Source organism: Conger conger, chromosome 7, assembly GCF_963514075.1.
Source record: "Conger conger chromosome 7, fConCon1.1, whole genome shotgun sequence".
In the NCBI taxonomy this organism is placed as follows: Eukaryota; Metazoa; Chordata; class Actinopteri; order Anguilliformes; family Congridae; genus Conger; species Conger conger.
Window position 1 is genome coordinate 52,733,069 of NC_083766.1, and position 18,605 is coordinate 52,751,673.

Consider the following 18,605-nt stretch of genomic DNA (forward strand, 5'->3'; position numbering starts at 1 on the left):
GGATGGATGGATGGATGGATGGATGGATGGATGGATGGATGGATGGATGGATGGATGGATACACTCGGGCTCACACAGGGAAATGTGTTAAAATCTCCAGCTAGTGGAACAAGGGCAGAATTGCTCGCATTTCACTTGTAGCTGATTAAATGCCAAAGTGATTACGTTGCTGAAAACCATTCAAGGGTGAATGAAAACAATTTTCATGGGTCTTTGAGTTGTTGGGGAGGTGAAATATGGTTAATTTCCAAATCCTGCAATTTTAACAACAACCTCATTTAACAATTGTCACTCTGAATACCAAACACAAGCACATCAACTGTTGAAACTCTTCACTTATCCAACATGTAAAATACATTTGATTTAATTTAGTAATTATTGTCAAAGATCAATTATCAGTTAAATCACCAAATTATTTGATTTTGATTTTGACCTTTATCAAGATGTACAACTTGCAAGCAGATTAAAATCAAGAAATGTATCGAGTTACAATACAGATCCACCTCAAATCTAGAGACCGGTTCAACCAAAGTCAATGATCAAAAACCAGAAACTGCCAAATACTCCAAAATGACCAAAAGGCCAAACCATGCTGCAGGACTTCCAAACTTCCAAATTTCATTGAGGTGAAGTGTGATTTGGGTTCTAGGAGTATCCAGGACATCTTTCATTATATACTCAGCCAGCACTTTATTAGGAACAATTTTACTTAATCACATGAATAAGTAGGTGTAATTATCTAATCAGCCAATTGTGTGGCAGCAGTGCAATGCATACAATTATGTAGATATGGGTCAGGAGCTTCAGTTAATGTTTACATCCACCATCAGAATTGTGAAAAATTTGATCTAAGTGACTGACCATGGAATGATTGTTGGTGGCAGACAGGGTGGTTTGAGCATCTCAGAAACTGCTGATCTCCTTGGATTTTCACACACACTAGTCTCTAGAGTTTGCAAATAATGGTGTAAAAAACAAACAAAAAAAATCCAGTGAGTAGCAGTTCTGCAGACAGAAATGCCTTGTTAATGAGAGATGTCGGAGGAGAATGGCCAGACTGGTCAAAGCTGACAGGAAGGTGACTAAGCAAATCTCTGAACACACAATGCATCATAACTCTAAGCGGATTGGCTACAACAGAAGAAGTCTTACAGAAGTCTTGCTTACAACACATCCCTTTTTAAGGTTTTAGGGAAATGAACCCTGTCCTTGTGAGCATTATGATGACATTGAATATTAAGGACTACCTTTGGGAGCTATGGCTATTAATTAAATGTGTCTGATCACTATATGGAGAGAATAGATTAGCCAGCCAGTGATTACACCAACTTATGAAGACAGCAGTGACACTCTGGCTAGAATCACCAAAATAGTGCTTGTAGGTGAATTCACCTGTGTGAAGTTTGCCAGGCCACACCCATTCAGACAGATGCACACACACAGACACACTAACTCCCCATTTGGCTTCAATTTTATTCCTTTTTTTATCTGCGGACCACTGTGAGGAGGCCCTTTGAAGTTTCCCATGGCCAAATGGTGAATGAGTAGTTCCCTGACAGAGTCGACAGCTGAAGTCACATTTGCAATCTGCTTTGAAAGTGTAATTACAAGAGAGTGAGTTCTAAATTTGGTTATTTGTATTTGAAGAAGCATAGCTATAATTGTATTGCATTTTATATAGTGCCTTACAGTACTTTTTATTGGTGGCAGTTGAACCAAAGCAACCTGACATTAAGGGACACAACAGTCATCAATGGACAAAGTATCGAGGGAAGGAGGTGCATTTCAGATCTGGCTGCAGGAACTGTAAAAAGGTGGAGCCAGCCAGGAGGTGGCAGCACAGTAGACTCTGAGAACAGAAAATAAACTGCATTATTCATTTTACTATAAGTGCCGTAAATAGGACGGCCGGTGTCGTACATTTTGCCGAATCACCATGGCGTCCGTATTGAGAGAGACAGCTGGGCTGTACGAGACTTTGAAAAGCGAATGGAATAAGAAAAATCCCAATTTGAGTAAATGCGGGGATATTCTGAGTAAACTTAAGGTAAGGTTAATAACGCCACCAGTCTCAAGAGAGAATAACCCTTGTTTTCAATTTAGTTAACAGTTAGCTAGCTGTCTAAGCTAACGTTAGCTAACTAGCCTAACTGTTAACGTTTATGCTAGCTAGGCTAATGCACGTTACGGTAGCGTTAGCTGCAAGTTTGGCTTGGTCCGCTAACAGACTTCCCGTCCTCATTCTAGCTAACGTAGCTAGTTGGATAACTAATATCCAGACTATCTTGCGGTGTATTTTATACTTCACTGGATAGCTATCGATAGCTAACTACCGCTAGATACACCGACGCTAGCTAGCTAACATAGCTTGAATTGCTTTGGTTAGCGTTAACTCTTAGTTATTTTTGTGTAGCTAGCTAGATAAACACATGGCTAGTTGGCTTGCTAGCTATGTTAATTAATAATAGTAGCCTAATTGGCTAAATGTACAGAGAATGCAAGCTGTAACGTTACATGCGTGAACGTTGATGTTTTAGCTGGTGCAATGTACTAGGCTAGTGAATCTGGTCTTTTAAGTTGGCTTGCGTTTAGATTTACGATAGCTAGCTATCTGGCATAAATTGGTTAGCCCGGTGGGTTGTCATTCGGCTAGCAAGGCTAATGTCAGTTTATATTTAAATAAAAGATATAGCGACCGATTTCCGGTCCATTTGAAATCAAACCGATGTCAATGTTTCATGTATATTCGTGAAATCGCGCTCTAAACTTATTTTTTCCTTTCAATATTCCACCCCTTATTTATCCCTTCTAGATTTCGCTTCTGGAATTAAATTTCTTGCCAACAACGGGGACCAAGCTCACCAAACAGCAGCTTATTTTGGCTCGTAAGTATGTTTTCATTTGACCTGCGGTGACCTTGTTATTTGTGCGAGGCTCACGGTCCATTCCGGAAAAATGGTAACCTGAGAATGTATGCCTTAGGTGACGTGCTGGAGATTGGAGCACTATGGAGTATCCTAAAGAAAGACATCCCTTCATTCGAGAGATACATGGCCCAGTTGAAGTGCTACTACTTCGACTACAAGTGAGTTTTTCTATACTGCTTTCCAAGTATCATTTCATAGCATCTTATCATATTGTTTTACTTAGACTCTTTGCTCACACATGATTTAGCGTCATTCAACTGCTCATGTGCCTGAATAATAATTTGTCTGTACACATGAGTCTATAAAAAAAAATAAAAAAAGCATGGATAATCTTACTAATTTCTGCATTTGTCTGCCTTCCCCCCCCCCTCCCACCCCGTCAGAAATGAACTGCCGGAGTCGGCCTACATGCACCAGCTGCTGGGGCTGAACCTGCTGTTCCTGCTCTCTCAGAACCGCGTGTCCGAGTTCCACACAGAGCTGGAGAGGCTGAGTGCCCGGGACATCCAGACCAACGTCTACATCCGGCACCCTGTCTCTCTGGAGCAGGTGAGCATGGGACAGAGCTGCCTCACAGGATGGCCACAAGGGTCCAAGCCTTTTAATAATTACCACTGGTTCCCTGTGTATGCTGTTATTTTTTGGTTCTAACCAGTTGTAATCCCAGAATTTTAAGAAGCAGTTAATTTTTTAAAAATTAGCTTTTCATGTTTAGAGGAATCATTACATTACATTATTGTACAGTCATTTAGCAGACGCTCGTATCCAGAGCGATGTAAAATAAAGTGCAAATCAAACTCATGAAGAATAAAGATCCTATGTTCACACTGCTTATTGTGCGATATTGCAAATCCATATAAAAGGTGCCATAAAAAAATAAATAATAATAATAACAGCATACACAGGGGGGTTCCCAGGATCATGTTGGGGACCGTTGCTTTAAATACGAGTAAAATTGCTTTTAAATTATTCATAGTTTTCAAAAGTCTATTTTATAGGCAGTTTCAGTTATATTGAATATTGGGTCCATGTCTTTCCCACACTTGCTTGATTTTCTGCACAATTGTGGGATGTCTTCCACTGCAAAGCTAGAGCAGAACGACGTAAAATCTGCCATATTTTTCGAGTCACACGCTGATTATTTCTCTGCTTTTGAGGGCGGGGGGGATCTTAATTTATAGGTAGTGTCTTATATCACTAAAATAATTATCATAATTCTCTTCTTGCATTTGTGTTTTAGTACTTGATGGAAGGCAGCTACAACAAGGTATTTCTTGCCAAAGGAAATATCCCCGCAGAGAGCTACACCTTCTTCATAGACATTCTGCTGGACACTATCCGGTGAGGGCAAGCATTGTCATGTTTATTCCATAATAAAAAATAATAAAAACATAAAAAAAGGGTTTTGTATGTAGAATCTCCTTTCAAAATGTAATTTAATCTGGGACTAGGCTTAATCTGTGTGAAGCCGGCCCCTAAAGATGTAATGGGCCCGATGTTGCATGGCAGCCATCTTCTGCTGTTTCCGAAGCGTGCTCCCGATTGGTTAAGTCTCTGAAATGCTCTGTGCAGTTTGCTTGAATCTGTAAGAATAGTCTGCTGCACTGTCCGTTTTAACTCCATGCTGGTGTTGACAGAGACGAGATAGCAGGCTGCATAGAAAAGGCATACGAGCAGATCCACTTCAATGAGGCCACACGCATTCTCTTCTTCTCTACCTCCAAGAAGATGACAGACTACGCCAAGAAAGTGAGTTATCGGCTTACCATCTGTTCCTGCCCGTCCTTGTGCTGTCTGCCTGTTTCTGATGGAGTGTGTGTTCAGCCTGTGTTTGTTTTACTCATGGTGCTGGGTCTTTAGGTCCAGTTAGTCTTATTTGACCAAAGCCCAGTATCGTGAAGCCGGATTACACAGTTAGCTGGATAACGTCACGGAGTAGAACGGCTCTCTTTACTACAGTCCAGGTTCCAGATTTGGGATTGCTCCGGATTTTACTCTGCAGTTATCCAGCTACCTCGGTAATCCTGTTGGGTGACACAGGCCCCAGTTGCACTGAGCTGGCTTGTTGGCAGTCGGGAGTGCTGGTGTTGATCTCCCCGTCTCTCCATCCTCATTCCACAGAGGGGCTGGACCCAAAGTGCCAGTGGCTACTACTCTTTTAGCCCTCAGCAGCAGCGGACAGAGGAAGTGTCCATCCCTTCCACAGAGCTGGCCCAGCAAGTCATCGAATACGCTCGGCAGCTGGAGATGATTGTGTAGTACACGCACGCACGCGCGCACACGCATACATGCATACATACATATATACATGCATACATACATGCATACATGCGTACATACACACATACACACATGCACGCACGCACACGCACGCACGCACGTATACTCACACACAGAAACTCCTATATGGGCAAAGATGGACTTTTGAACGAAAGCTCGCCGACAGCCGTGTAGACCCTGGCGCAGAACATCCACAGACGCACTTCTACCGATGCTGGCTGACCGACGCAAATGCTGCGTCCCCCCCTTCAGTCAAGAGTACATCTGTGTCTGCTTTTTGAATCTACCGGTCTTTCAACGCCATTTTGTGTTTTGTGCACGTGGTCAAAAAAAATAAAAAAATAAAAAAAAGTCCCATGTAAGAAACCGTTATTCTGCCCGGAGACGCTAGTTACGGGCACTGTTTGAATGTTTAAAGTCTGCTCAACTTTAAGGAAGGAACAAGTCCGGTTGACTTGTGACACGTCGATCCAAGACCCATCACAATAAAGCAATATGTGATTTTGATACGAGAAGGGAGTTGGCCAAATTAATTCGCTTAATTGGCTGCAGGTGCAGTGCAGATCAGTGGAAAGATGATGTCATCAGGGCCATTTCTACACATTGTAATTTTGATACTGTGCGGCCAACTATGATGTATGTAATTCCATGTTATCCTCCGAAGAGTGCGCTGTCCACAGGATGGCTCTCTTCCTGCCCCTTGCCTTGTATCTGAGCAACGGTAAATCGCTGTACGTTTCGAGGGTTTTTTTATTTTGTCACCTTCTACCTAGGCTGTAATCCCATTGGTTGGGTAATAAAATGTTTATTTCTATGATGGTCTCACACAACTGTATTATAATACAAAATAAACCTTTTTCTCCTCTTGTACAATAAGTAATCTGTTGTTTTGCTTTCATATGATTCATTACATTACATTAATGATACAGAAAACTATTTTGTATCAGTAAAGATTGCTGCTATGACTGCAGGGAATTTGCAATATTGGCCTATGTTTAATATTCATGAAAATAAATGCCGAAACATCCGTAAGAACTCAGGCAGGGACCTCCCTTCTTGCGGGTCCCAGTCATGTACCTTAACCACTACGCGAGAGGCTGCCCCACTCGGTGGAGGGTGCAGGAGAAGAGCGGATGAGTTCCTTATGTCAGGCAGCTGTATGACCTCACATCCTGTGTCCACATCCTGGGACAACCAGAATGCTATGTGTCGATAGAAATAGATTTTACTTTCCATAAAATATACTCTAATGCGCATTCACCATAAAGCTCATTGTTCATTCTAAAGTCTACAGTGGCTTCAGAAAGTATTCAGACCCCTTCACTTTTTTGCAAACTTAACTGAGTTGTAGATTTAATTTTAAATGGAAGCAATTGCCATTTTTGCCCATCAGTCTACACTAAATAACCCATCATGACAAAGTGAAAACATGTTTCGATATTTTTGCAAATGTATAAAAAATCAAAAATTTACATAAGTACCTTTAAGTCAGTATTTTGTAGAAGCCCCTTTACAATTGCAACTTCGAGCCTTCTTGGGTAAGTCTCTACAAGCTTCACACACTTGGATTTGGGCAGTTTATCCCATTCTTCCTGGCAGATCCTCTCAAGCTCTGTCAGATTGGAGGTTTGAGTCTGGGCTTTGGCTGGGCCACTCAAGAACAGTCAGAGACTTGTCCTGAAGCCACTCCAGCATTTCCTTGGCTGTACGCTTTGTGTCATTATGTTAAAAGGTGAACCGTCGTTCCAGTCTGAGGTTGCATGCACTCCGGAGCAGGTTTTCTTCAAGGACCGGTATTTGGCTGCATTCATCCTTCCCTGAATTCTGACAAGCCTGTCCCTTACGCTGAGGAGCACCCCAATAGCATGATGCTGCCATCACCATGCTTCACCATAGGGATGGAATTAGCCAGGTGATGAGCAGTGCCTGGCGTTCGCAAATCATAGTGCTTGGAGTTCTGACAAAGAGTTCAATTGTTGTCTTATTAGATCAGAAAATCCTTTTCTAATTTTTTTTTACAAACTTCAAGCAGGCTGTCATATGCCTTTTACTCAAGAGTGGCTTCCGTCTACTCCACTGTACCATAAAGGCCTGATTTATGGAGTACTGATGAGATGGTCATCCTTCCAGCAGGTTCTCACTTCCGAAACTCTGGTAGAGTTGTGTCCTTCTTGCCAGGTTACTCTATTTGGCTGGATGGCGAACTCTAGGAAGAGTCCTGGTGGCTCCAAACTTCTTCCATGTCACAATTATTCACTGTGCCCCTGGAAACACTAAATGCTTAATAAATGGTATTATATCCTTGCCCTGATCTATGCCTTGCCACCATTTTATAACAGGTCTACAGAGAGTTCTTTGGACTTCACAGCTTAGTTTTTGCAGAGTGAATTGTGGGTCCTTACATACACAATGTGTGCCTTTCTAAACTATGTCCAATCAATGAAATTTGCCACAGATGGACTCAATCACATTCTAGACACATCTCAAGGATAATTAAAGCAAACAGGATGCACCTGACCATAATTTGAGTGCCACAACAAAGGGTCTGAATACTTATGTCAATGAGAGGTTTAAGTTTCTAAAAACATGTTTTTACTTTTCACGTTATGGGTTATCGAGTGTAGATTGATGAGCAAAAATGGCAATTTTATCTATTTCAAAATAAATCTACAACACAAAAAGTGAAGGGGGCTGAATACATGAGACGAGAACAATAAATAAATAAAGCTTGCCAAACCCCCCTCCATGTTCCAGTCTAGACATTGTTCTTACAGTATTTCACATGCTTTCTACCAGCATTAGGTAACCTCAGACCTGGAGTGCATAAAGAGAGTCTAGTTCTGGAAACAGCCAAATTAATTTTGAGATACTATATGGTATGGGGTAAATTATGTTTTAGTGCAGTCAAATCAGGAAATTAATTTTGAACGTATTCATTGAAAATACTGTTTTAGTGCAGTCAAATCAGGAAATTAATTTTGAAAGTATTAATTGAAAAATCCCCTGAATTTAAATCTTGAATTTAAATTAATTTACTGAACTGAAGTTGAATTGACGCAATACACAGGAAATCAACAGGCTAGAAGCTGTTGCAGGGACTATCATGAGCCTCTTGTGCAGACCTCGTTCTGTGAACATACAGGCTTTTGAGTCCAAGATGGTGACAATAGTCTAATTTCGGGAGAACCCAGAAACAACTTATTGTTACAGGTATTCTCGGTTTTAATCTAGATCTATCATCTTTTGTTGTACCAGTAGAACCAACATTTCAGAGGTATTTCAAACAAGTGAACCTTTACAGCTCAGAATTTAACTCGCAACTAAGATATGGTAGCATGTAGGCGCCGATACAGGGACTTCAGCACTACGGACAGTTCCAAAACCTCTTGCTAGCGACAGACCTCAGAGAAACGGCAACGCGGCGGAATAGCATGGGTTGGGAAGCAGTGGTCTCCTACGCTGAGTGCATACATTTACCTTGCATTCCCTTTTAAAACAGTTACAATTAACTGCCCTCACAGATCTTTACCTCCACTTAAAATGTATCCACAATGTTCAAAAGGGTGTTTCATAAGGCTCATTCTATTTCTTCAGTCCAATAACCCTGTCCTTGCATATAGGCCGACATTAGTCTTCCTTTTTACATGTAGGGTACAAAACAGCCTCTAATTGTGTGTGTGTGTGTGTGTGTGTGTGTGTGTGTGTGTGTGTGAGAGAGAGAGAGAGAGAGAGAGAGAGAGAGAGAGAGAGTGTGTGTGTGTGTAGATCATAACAGAGTGGATGTTCACGACACTTGTGGCGTTGGTCTGTTTGCAAAAGCAGGACAAGCGGGCTTAATAGCAGTCAGAGGGGACCGTGCCAGGTACAGAGTGGATAGAAAAGGGATTGGGAGGAACCGGTTGAGAGAGAGAGAGAGAGAGAGAGAGAGAGAGAAGGGGGGCGAGGAAGGGAAAGGGAGGGAGGGAGGATGTTGCTGCCGCCGCTGCTGCCAGCGGAAAATGGCTGCTACAACCTCGAGCCTGTCCTGACACGCCAAGAGGACATAAAGATGGAGAGGGAAAAGATAAAATACTGAGTGGGAGTGCAGAAAAAAAGGAGAGAAAGAGGGTGTGTGAGAGAGCGTGTGTGTTTGCGTGTGTATGAGAGTGCGTGTGTATATGCGTGTATGCCTGTGCGTTGACAGAGGAGGGAACTATAACCAGAGGATACCGGGGGCAGCGAGCTCGAAGCGTTGGGCGACACCAAGCCATGGAGCGCGAGTAAGTCTGCTTTTCTCTCAAATAAATTAAAAGATTAATCAGACCACCAACAAGACACAATTCGGGCAGTCCTTTCGGTATTCTGGTATATGTTTGACACGCAACAACATACAAGTATGCATAGACACAAATACCATATTTTCAATCGATGCAGACTATATTCCATGCATCAATGTACGTTCAAAATAGCTTACCTATCATTTAGCTGTCATTCGCAGGAACAGGCACTGATTTTATTATTTATTTATTTCTTTATTATTATTTATTGTTATTTTACCATGGTGTGCTCACACAAGCACGTCAATGCCGTATGAAAGACAAGTAGGATGTTAGTTAATGTTTGACTGAATAATAATTGGGAAACATCCAATAACCTGTCACGATATGATGTGTATATTGGACTAGAGCTGTTATTTTTTTTTTAAACATTGAAAATATCAAATATGGCGAGTTTTCAGCCAATCCAGAACATCATTCAGCTCTGTACATTAGTAAGGCGATAAGAAGGTGATTTTTATCAATGCGTCTTGGATTCCATTATGATTTTTAAAGCCGAACTTTATGAATGAAATTTGATATCTCTCGTACTCTCTAAAACCCCAGCTTTCTTCTTCTCCCTTCCACCCTCTCTCTTTCTCCCTCTCTCCATTCTTTTCTCTCCGTTCTTCCCTTTTAACGTGTATTTCCTTGATGAAAGGGATGCATGCTTAGAATCCGTTTGATTTAGTCCCCTGTTTCATTCACAAGATCACGGATGCTTGGGTGTGTATGTTCGTCTGGGTTTTAGAATAGGCGATAGGCGGAGGGAAAATAGATTGCAGCATTTTCTCATAACTGATAATCCTCTTGATTCAAAACTGTTGTTAAAATACCTGTTTCGCGTGTAACTGTCGCCGGTTCTATAGCATGATTATTTTTTATTTTAATTATTTGTGCATTTCATAGGCTGTAGCCTATTGAACTGCCTCTGGCGCTTAGTGATAGACTGGGCCTCAGCTAGCAAATGGGCGCGTTCATTGATATATCTCTCAAAGAAATGCACTCATTCGTTCTCCTGTACCTACTCTCCATTCAGCTATTCGCTCTCCCCCAACCAATATATTTTACGGGGGCCCAATTTCTCTCGCCTTCCTCTGCCATTCACATATATTTGTCCTCCCAGTTTATCAATCAGTAAACAACGGGTTTTCAACGCCTTGGCGTTTTCACCATAACACGATTAATGCCACACCTCTATGTCAATAACACACCGCTGTTTGCTTAGAATTATGTATATTATACCCCTGCGTATTATTATTTTGGACACAATTAGCTGAGAAGCGACTTATAGATCATGTGACCACCCATTCAAAAATGCTGTTGGCTGCCATTGATAAGTGTGTCTCGCTGGTAAGATTGCAGTAAAGGTAAGCAGAATTATTGTGCCAGTCAGGCAATATATGAGGATATTTTTCTCAATACTTGCAAATCTTGTAGGAGGGATTCAAGTGATTATTTATTGGTTGGTTTAAGCTAATTAAGCTGTAAAGTATGTATACGTTTTGATTTTGAAATACATTAGTAAAGACCTAGTATAGACGAACCACATCGTAAGAACATCCCTCGCCATCTCCATCTTACCTGCCAGTCAACTAAGCTATAAAGAAAGACGCTAAATAAAGTATTAATGATTTATGATTTTACCTCTGCGGTTGTGTTTTTGGTTATCTGCGTTGCTATAGGCTATATTGTTACAGGTTTTGTGATATTTTAAAATCACAAAATCAGACATAACTGTGTTGTCATTATCAGACTGTGGTGCTAAATATGTGTATTATATATACGGACGCAACAATCCCATGTAAACGACATTTTAATTAATTTGTTTACCATCGCATATCCTGCATTTTTATGCTATACGTATTTGAAGCATATTAGCAAATGTATGTGCCATGTGATTCACTGTTGGTCCCGTGTCACTCTTAAGTTGTGTGAATTGGCAGTAGGCCTACTTGTTTCCTCAGGCCAGTTAACGTCTGCGCTCACTCTTCTCCACTCCTTGACCAGTGTAGTGCGCGTTCGCGCGGTGGTGATGACGCGCGATGACAGCGGGTGGTTGCCCCTGGGAGGCGGCGGCCTCAGTCACGTGGCGATATGTAAGGGGCGGAGTCCGGAAGACAGGGGGCGGAGAGACTACTGCATTCGTGGGGAGAGGCTACGGGACCGAGCGGTGAGTGCAATGCTTGAGTTACCGTTGCCCGTGCCTGTCTTCCGCCGACAGACTGTGCCCCTAGCTGTGGCACTCACCTGTGCTCCTTACTCTTGTGTTTTTTGGAGACGCTGCCCTCCATGGCCGGCACAGTGACTCTCCGCTCTGTCTGCAGCCGGTGCTGGAGTGCTTGGTGCAGAGAGGGCTGGTCTATAACAAGGTCAACCCCATCTTCCATCACTGGCGCGTGGAGGACCAAAAATTTGGTCTGACTTTTCAGAGCCCGGCTGACGCCATCTCCTTCGAGCAAGGGCTCCGCGGCGTCATCGACCGGCTGGAGAGAGGTACGGTACCGCGACACGGGGAGTAAAGGAATGACGAAAAAGGTGGCAGATGAAAAGAAAAATGTTTGAGAAAGATGTGGTTTCACTAAACAAGAGCAGATACGACATTGAGGGCCAAACAGGCAGAGTCAGTGAAATTTGACATGCTCCCTGGCTCGCTGAGCTCTGAGTCTCAAGCCGTCTCTCTGTCTCCGTCTTCCCTTATAGAATCAGACTCTCCATCTTCCTCCACCCCAGAAGAGGGAGACACTGAAGATGACGGCCAAGCTGTGGGTATTTCCTCCACACTTTATATAATATTTGCGTTCAAAGGATTTTCCGGCGTAACCAGGGCCCTGCTCGGCAGAGCAGGATAACTGAGTTAGTTCACTCTGAGAAGTAAAGTGAAAATGGAGGTATGTTTTTGTTCTTCGATGATCACATTTTCAAAATGTACCCTGATGAAGTGCTGTCATGGTCTCTGTGGGTACAAATGTTATAAAATGGTTGCATTACATACCAACGTTTTCCAAGCAAAGAATGACAAATTAATCATATGTTCCTGGCTAGATTTTATGTACCTATCGGATGCTGCAATTGTACCTTTTTAGGCACTTATTGTACCCTTTTCTATTTCTGAGAGTGTTGGATAACTTCACTGAGTAAACGGACCCTTCCCAAATCTGGAACATGAACTGTAAAACGAGCTGTTCCTGGTTTCACTTTGCGCAGTTATCCGGCTAACTCAGTAATTCTGTTTCATGGAACAGGCCCCTGGTGTTTAGCATGACCCAACATGGACTTGTGTCCAACTTTTCGCTGCGTTTGCTGTGGTTTGCCCGCACGGCCCCGTGTCTGACGGAGATGACATCACCTGTACGCGTTTCCTCTCCGTCTCCCGCAGTCTCACACGGGCAGCGAGTCGTCCTCCAACAGCAGGAAGGAGATGCTGCCCAAGCCCATCACCATAGTGACCAGCGAGTCCTCGTCCCCGTGCTTCACGCTGCCTTCCGCTGCAGAGGATTATGGGTACGGAACCCAGCACGCGGTCACCACACAGACTCCTGCACAGGTGAGGCCCCTTCTCCCCTGTTCGTCACTTCTGTATGACACTCACTGCACTCAACGTTTACTGATATGACAATTATTTGTGCGGTCACATGGTGTTTTATAATGTTTGGGTAACACTTGAAACCGGCATCGTAAAAAACCTCCATATGCAGCGGAAGGAAGTAACACCTTTGAGACACGTTTAATAGAATAAATGACTCCATTGCAAAATATATGAACCATTTGAGGCATTGGGTTCATGGAATTTTGTTTTTCTCTAAATTCTATGTCAGTGTTCTATATTCTAGAACTCATTGCTTTCAATTACCAGCAGTGATCGTTCAGCATTGGAATTGGAATGTTCAGTTAAGAACATTCTAACCACGTTTGTGATATTACACCTTCAAGGGTTTATACTGTAATGAAGCATGCAGTGCTTCATATAGGTATAAGATGTCACACTTAAAGTGCATACTTTAACTACAAGTGAAACAACACGCATAACAACGCACCTGTGGCAATAAAGTCATGACACCGGCTTATATGCCCAATCAGAATTAAATTCCATGGTAACATACAATAAACTCATGATACTGTATGATGGCAGTGGACCTATGATACCTTGTGTATGGTGGCATAGGTGTTTCTGAATGATTATGTAGTGCTTATGAAGGCATTACAGTATGTAGTTTTTATGATGCTGTAATGTGTGTATTTTTTGTAGGATTCATGCTGTTATTTGCTATATCTGATGGAGTGTAATGGTCATAAAGAGGCATGGCGCTGTGCATGTATGTGTTGAATTGTGCTAAAGATCTACATTCAGCTGTCCTACAGCCATAGTTTGTGACATATGTGTTAACAGCTTTGCCTATCATGGCTGGAATATTTCCTGCACTAAGTACAATATTAAACCTACAATATTAAAATGGAAGTACAATATTAAACATACAATATTAAATGGAAGTACAATATTAAACATATGATAATGAAATGGAAGTACAATATTAAACATAGAATAATAAAATAGAAGTACAATATTGAACGTACAATAATGAAATGGAAGTACAATATTAAACATACAATAATGAAATGGCCGGTGTTAGGTATGTCCATGTTTACATTACCCTGTTAACAAGCAGCTGCTGCAAATGCCATTTAATATACACTGAGGTCGGTTAATCTCATTTTTAGCTTTTTGGAACAATGTTATCATTCAACTTGACTAAAATTATGTTTTATTGCAATAACCATGACATTTGTTCTTGTGTGTTATCGTCTAATTTAAAGTCACCAGAAAATGAGCCTCCAACATATTATTGAAATGACTGGTTCAAAATATCAAAATAATTGGTAAAATTGGTTAAAAAAGGAACTTCTCAAAACTAAAATTTTGTATTGTAATGTGTACATTATATACACTCAGTGATCACTTTATTAGGTATACCTGTACACCAGCTTGTTAATCAAATATTTAATCAGCCAATCATGTGGTAGCAAATAAATGCAGATGTGGTCAAGAGGTTCAGCTGTTTTTCAGACCAAATGTCCGAATGGGGAAGAAATGTGATCGTGGACCGTGGAATGATTGTTAGTGCCAAAAAGGGTGGTTTGAGTTTCTCAGAAACTGCTGATCTCCTCGGATTTTCACACACACTAGTCTCTAGAGTTTGCAGAGAATGGTGCGAAAAACATCCACTGAGCAGCAGTTCTGTGGGCAGAAATGCATTGTTAATGAGAGACGTCAGAGGAGTTCCAGACTGGTCGAAGCTGACAGGAAGGGCACAGTAAGTGGATAGGCTACAGCAGCAGAAGACTTAATTAATCTGCAAAGTAAGATGAGTAAATATCTAATAAAGTGTTCACTGAGTAATTTATACCTACAATTTTTACATACCATTTATATATATATATATATATATATATATATATATATATATATATATATATATTAAACGGAAATTGTCAAGTACTCTGATAGTATAACATATTTAATGGAAGCTTTTTAGGTGACAACATTTTGCCAAACATTGCAATATGTGACTGATGTCATAAACATATGATGTTGTGACATGTTTTAATGTTGACATGTATTGCAGCACAATAGTCTTGTTATCTTCCATATATTTTTTAGCAAATGTGCATAATGCTGAAAGGTGTTATGTAAAATTATGAAATCTGTTTTTGTTGGTGGGTTTAAGTAAAGCATTATCACAGTTAAACTATTTATGTCAAAGAGACAAGTGACAAATGTGAATTATAAGTTCCAAAAGAAATGAATCAGATTTTGGAACCAGTAAAAACTAATACAACCTAACCTTTGCCATTGTCGAAAACCCAAGTAAGACTCCAAACCATCGTTTGACTTCCAGTGGATCATAGATGTGTTCCCATGGATATATTGCTCTAGCATCAGAAAAAACATTTCAAGTGATGCTATCTGTATGTATGATTTCTAGGTGCTATGCTGTATGCTAATGGTGTAGCAGAGTTTGCTGTGTGATGTCACAGTTTGTTGCCTGGAGGTGAATTAGCAGAGGTGGAAAGTCCGGGGGTCAGAAAGTAAAAGTCCTGCCACGTTTCATCCACACATGATCTCAGCTGATTTCACTCATTAGTTTTACCTCCTAGCTGAATAATTGTGGTAATTCCTGGTGATTGGAACAAAATACTGTGGAGGACTTTTACTTTCTGAACCTGGATTTTACACCTTAGGTATTGGCTGCTGCTGTGTTACACACCTACCTCCCACATTTTATTGAAGCAACTGGCTTAAAATATTAAAATAATTGTTAAAATTGGTTATAAAAAAAGAAAAAAAAAGAACAAATTAATGTTTATTGTAATGTGTACATTATATGTTTGTAATGACATTTTCCACAACTTTCTCACAAGTCTGGGTTGGCTGACACTCTCTCTCTTTCTCTCACTCTCCCTCCCTCTCTCTCCCTCTCCCTCTCTCTCACTCTCTCCCTCTTTCTCCCTCTCTCTCTTTCTCTCTCTCTCCCTCTCTCCCTCTCTCTCTCCCTCTACCTCTCTCTCTCCCTGTCTCTCCCTCTCTCTCTCTCCCTCTCTCTCTCTCTCTCCTCAGATCCACATCCGCCCGGTGCAGCTGCAGCCCTCCCAGACCTCGCCCTCGGTCAGCACCTCGTCAGCGCCCCCCCTGACCCCCCCCACGCCCGCTGCGGCCGCCCCCTCACCCCTCTCCCCTCTCTCGCCCACCCTCTCTCTCCTGGAGCAAGGCGACATCAAGGACCTGTGGGGGGCGCGCGGGTACGAGGATTACCGGCGGGCGGAGCTGGCGCGTGGGGCGGGGGTGGGGGTGTCGGCGCAGGACAAGACCGAGCTATGCGTGGTGCGTTTCGGCAAGGAGCAGGCCAGCCCCGGGGAGGGCACGGTCACCCTGGACACCAAGTCCTCCCAGAGGCTCTCCTCGTCCTCCTCCCCCACGCCCAACGCCGTCACCAGCCCCCCGGCCTCCGACTCCAGCAAGGGCTCTCCCACCTGCTGCCTGCGCGCCTCCCTGGGACCCCGCTCACGGACCCGGCGGAGAGGGGCAGGGGGCGGGCGTGACTGCGGGCTGACCCTGGGCCTCTCGGCCTCGCCCTCCACCACCAGCGGAGGGGTGTGCCCCCCGGACGAGGGCCCCTGCGCCGGGCCCCCGTCGCCCCGCTCCTCGCGCTGCGTCTACTGCCGCTCCATCTTCAGCGCGGCCGAGAACGGGCGGGGCCGCTGCCGCGACGCCCCGGACCCCGCGCTTCGCTGCTTGCGGCGCTGGACCTGCGTGTGGTGCGCCGAGAGCCTGCTGTACCACTGCGCCTCGGACCCCGAGGGCGAGTTCTGGGAGCCCTGCTCCTGCGAGGACCCCCAGGGCGGGCACCTCGGGCCCCTCTGCTGCGCCCGCTGGGCCGCCCTGCTCGCCCTGTCGCTGTTCGTGCCCTGCATGTGCTGCTACCTGCCCCTCTGCGCCTGCCTGCACTGCGGGGAGAGGTGTGGCTGCTGCGGGGGCAGGCACAAGGCCGCCCGGTGATCCCGGACCGGGGGTGGGGGAGCCGGGGGGGGCGAGCCGCGGGGTCTCCCTCCCGGCTAACGGCAGGTTCTCCGCTCGTAACTGCAGCCCCTGTGCCCTTAAACCTCATCCTGAAACATTCCACTGACCGCGGCCCTTATTTCCGAAGCCTTTCTCCTCCGCGCCCCACTGCAAAGTGAGCCCGCTCACAGCAAAGGATGCTATTGGCTGGGATGTCTGTGGAGAGTTCTGCTGGACCAATCGAACGGCGAGCCCCCTTACTGGACGGGGGCTGGGATGGAGCTACCCCTGAGAGGTGTGGAGTGAGGATCGGTGGAACTGTGTCAAAGTTTTTCGACTTAAAGGGAAGAAAGAAAAAAAACACAAAACAAAGGATGTTTATGAATATTGTTGCTGGTATCTTTATTATGTTTTATTAATTTGTCAGTCCTGAGGTGGGTGATTCAGATTCAGTTATTTTGCAGTGTTTAAATTTATTTTTATATTTATTTGTTTGATGCACTCTCCCCCTTTACCTCTGAACTTTTGTACCTCAAGTCCTCAAGGAAGATTCCAGATGGGAAATCATAGATTGGGAAAATGACTAAGCGTGAGGGTCAAAGAATGTGGCACAACAGTGTTTATATTTGAGCCTGGTAGATACAAACAGTGAGTGAGAGTGAGACAAGCAGAGCTGAAGCCTCTCGGACCAATCAGAAAAGAGAGCTGGAGAGGACGGTGAATGTCTTAACAGCAGCAGAACCAATCAGTGAAGTGATTTGACACAGGGTAGGAAGATTTTCCACAGAATTTTATTGGAGGCTATTATTTTATCATGCAGTTACCATGATAAGATTGTTGTATCGCTAAATAAAATAGCTGGTGGTCAATGTTGGATAGAGCTGGTTTTCCAGGTCAACGGAGAATGCTGGTTTAACTGGTGAATGAGAGTTCCTAAAACCTAATTAGGTCCATGATTTTGAAATGGTCTTGGTTGAATATGGAAGTAAATGGGAGGGGCTTGGCTGAACAATCAGAAGTTTGGGATTATGCAGCTGGTTTCACGAGTGAGTGGAGCTGAGCTAGGCCAGTCCAGTCTGAGAAGCTAGAAGGTCGTCCTCAGTAAAGCTGGTAATGACCCTCATAGCTTGCACTAAAGAGCTGAAAACCCAGGCTTTTCCTCCCGTCAACAACTAATCTCAGCCCAAGATGCTCTCAAGAACATTTGGAATGGTTTCAGTATATAGTGTCCTGCAATCTGATTGCCAGTGTTATGGGTCAGCGGTTGAGTCGTTTTGAATTGCTGCCTCCAATTGGAGGTCTGTTTATACAAGGATATGATTACATCGGAGCCGACTTTTGGTTTACTAGCAAAGCACATCGCTGGAATTTGGGCAGATATCTCACATTGGGATGTTGGCCCGGTCAGGCTCCTAGCACCGCAAGGTTATTAGCCTAATGAGTGAGTGTACTTAATAACTGATCCAGAATCTTCTTACCCCACTCAAAATCCAAGCTGGTCACTTTGGTCAAACTGCGGATTTAGTTTAGCATTAGTATGCCAAGATT

At 43.4% G+C, this 18,605-nt stretch overlaps 2 protein-coding genes across 2 annotated transcripts; both read left to right on the forward strand.

Moving 5' to 3' along the window:
• Positions 1-1,776: 1,776 nt before the first annotated feature.
• LOC133132926 (26S proteasome non-ATPase regulatory subunit 8-like) lies at positions 1,777-6,083 on the forward strand. Its single transcript, XM_061248752.1, has 7 exons — positions 1,777-2,047; positions 2,813-2,885; positions 2,983-3,085; positions 3,311-3,476; positions 4,168-4,268; positions 4,565-4,676; positions 5,049-6,083. The coding sequence occupies exons 1-7, from the start codon at positions 1,937-1,939 to the stop codon at positions 5,184-5,186; spliced, it is 804 nt and encodes a 267-aa protein (XP_061104736.1). The 5' UTR covers positions 1,777-1,936; the 3' UTR covers positions 5,187-6,083.
• Positions 6,084-9,374: 3,291 nt separating this feature from the next.
• Positions 9,375-17,057, forward strand: LOC133134085 (sprouty-related, EVH1 domain-containing protein 3-like). The gene is made up of 6 exons (XM_061250498.1): positions 9,375-9,466; positions 11,513-11,675; positions 11,830-11,998; positions 12,206-12,267; positions 12,882-13,049; positions 16,119-17,057. Exons 1-6 carry the CDS (start codon positions 9,456-9,458, stop codon positions 17,055-17,057), a joined length of 1,512 nt encoding a protein of 503 aa, XP_061106482.1. The 5' UTR covers positions 9,375-9,455.
• The last annotated feature ends 1,548 nt before the right edge of the window (positions 17,058-18,605 follow it).

Excerpts from the sequence above, each read along its gene's own strand:
- LOC133134085 (XM_061250498.1), top strand. Across the intron at positions 12,268-12,881 it reads CTGAAGATGACGGCCAAGCT|TCTCACACGGGCAGCGAGTC; the intron begins GTGGGTATTTCC and ends CGTCTCCCGCAG. Across the intron at positions 13,050-16,118 it reads CCACACAGACTCCTGCACAG|ATCCACATCCGCCCGGTGCA; the intron begins GTGAGGCCCCTT and ends CTCTCTCCTCAG.
- LOC133132926 (XM_061248752.1), top strand. The coding sequence starts at position 1,937 with ATGGCGTCCGTATTGAGAGAGACAGCTGGGCTGTACGAGACTTTGAAA. Across the intron at positions 2,048-2,812 it reads ATATTCTGAGTAAACTTAAG|ATTTCGCTTCTGGAATTAAA; the intron begins GTAAGGTTAATA and ends TATCCCTTCTAG. Across the intron at positions 3,086-3,310 it reads TGCTACTACTTCGACTACAA|AAATGAACTGCCGGAGTCGG; the intron begins GTGAGTTTTTCT and ends CCACCCCGTCAG.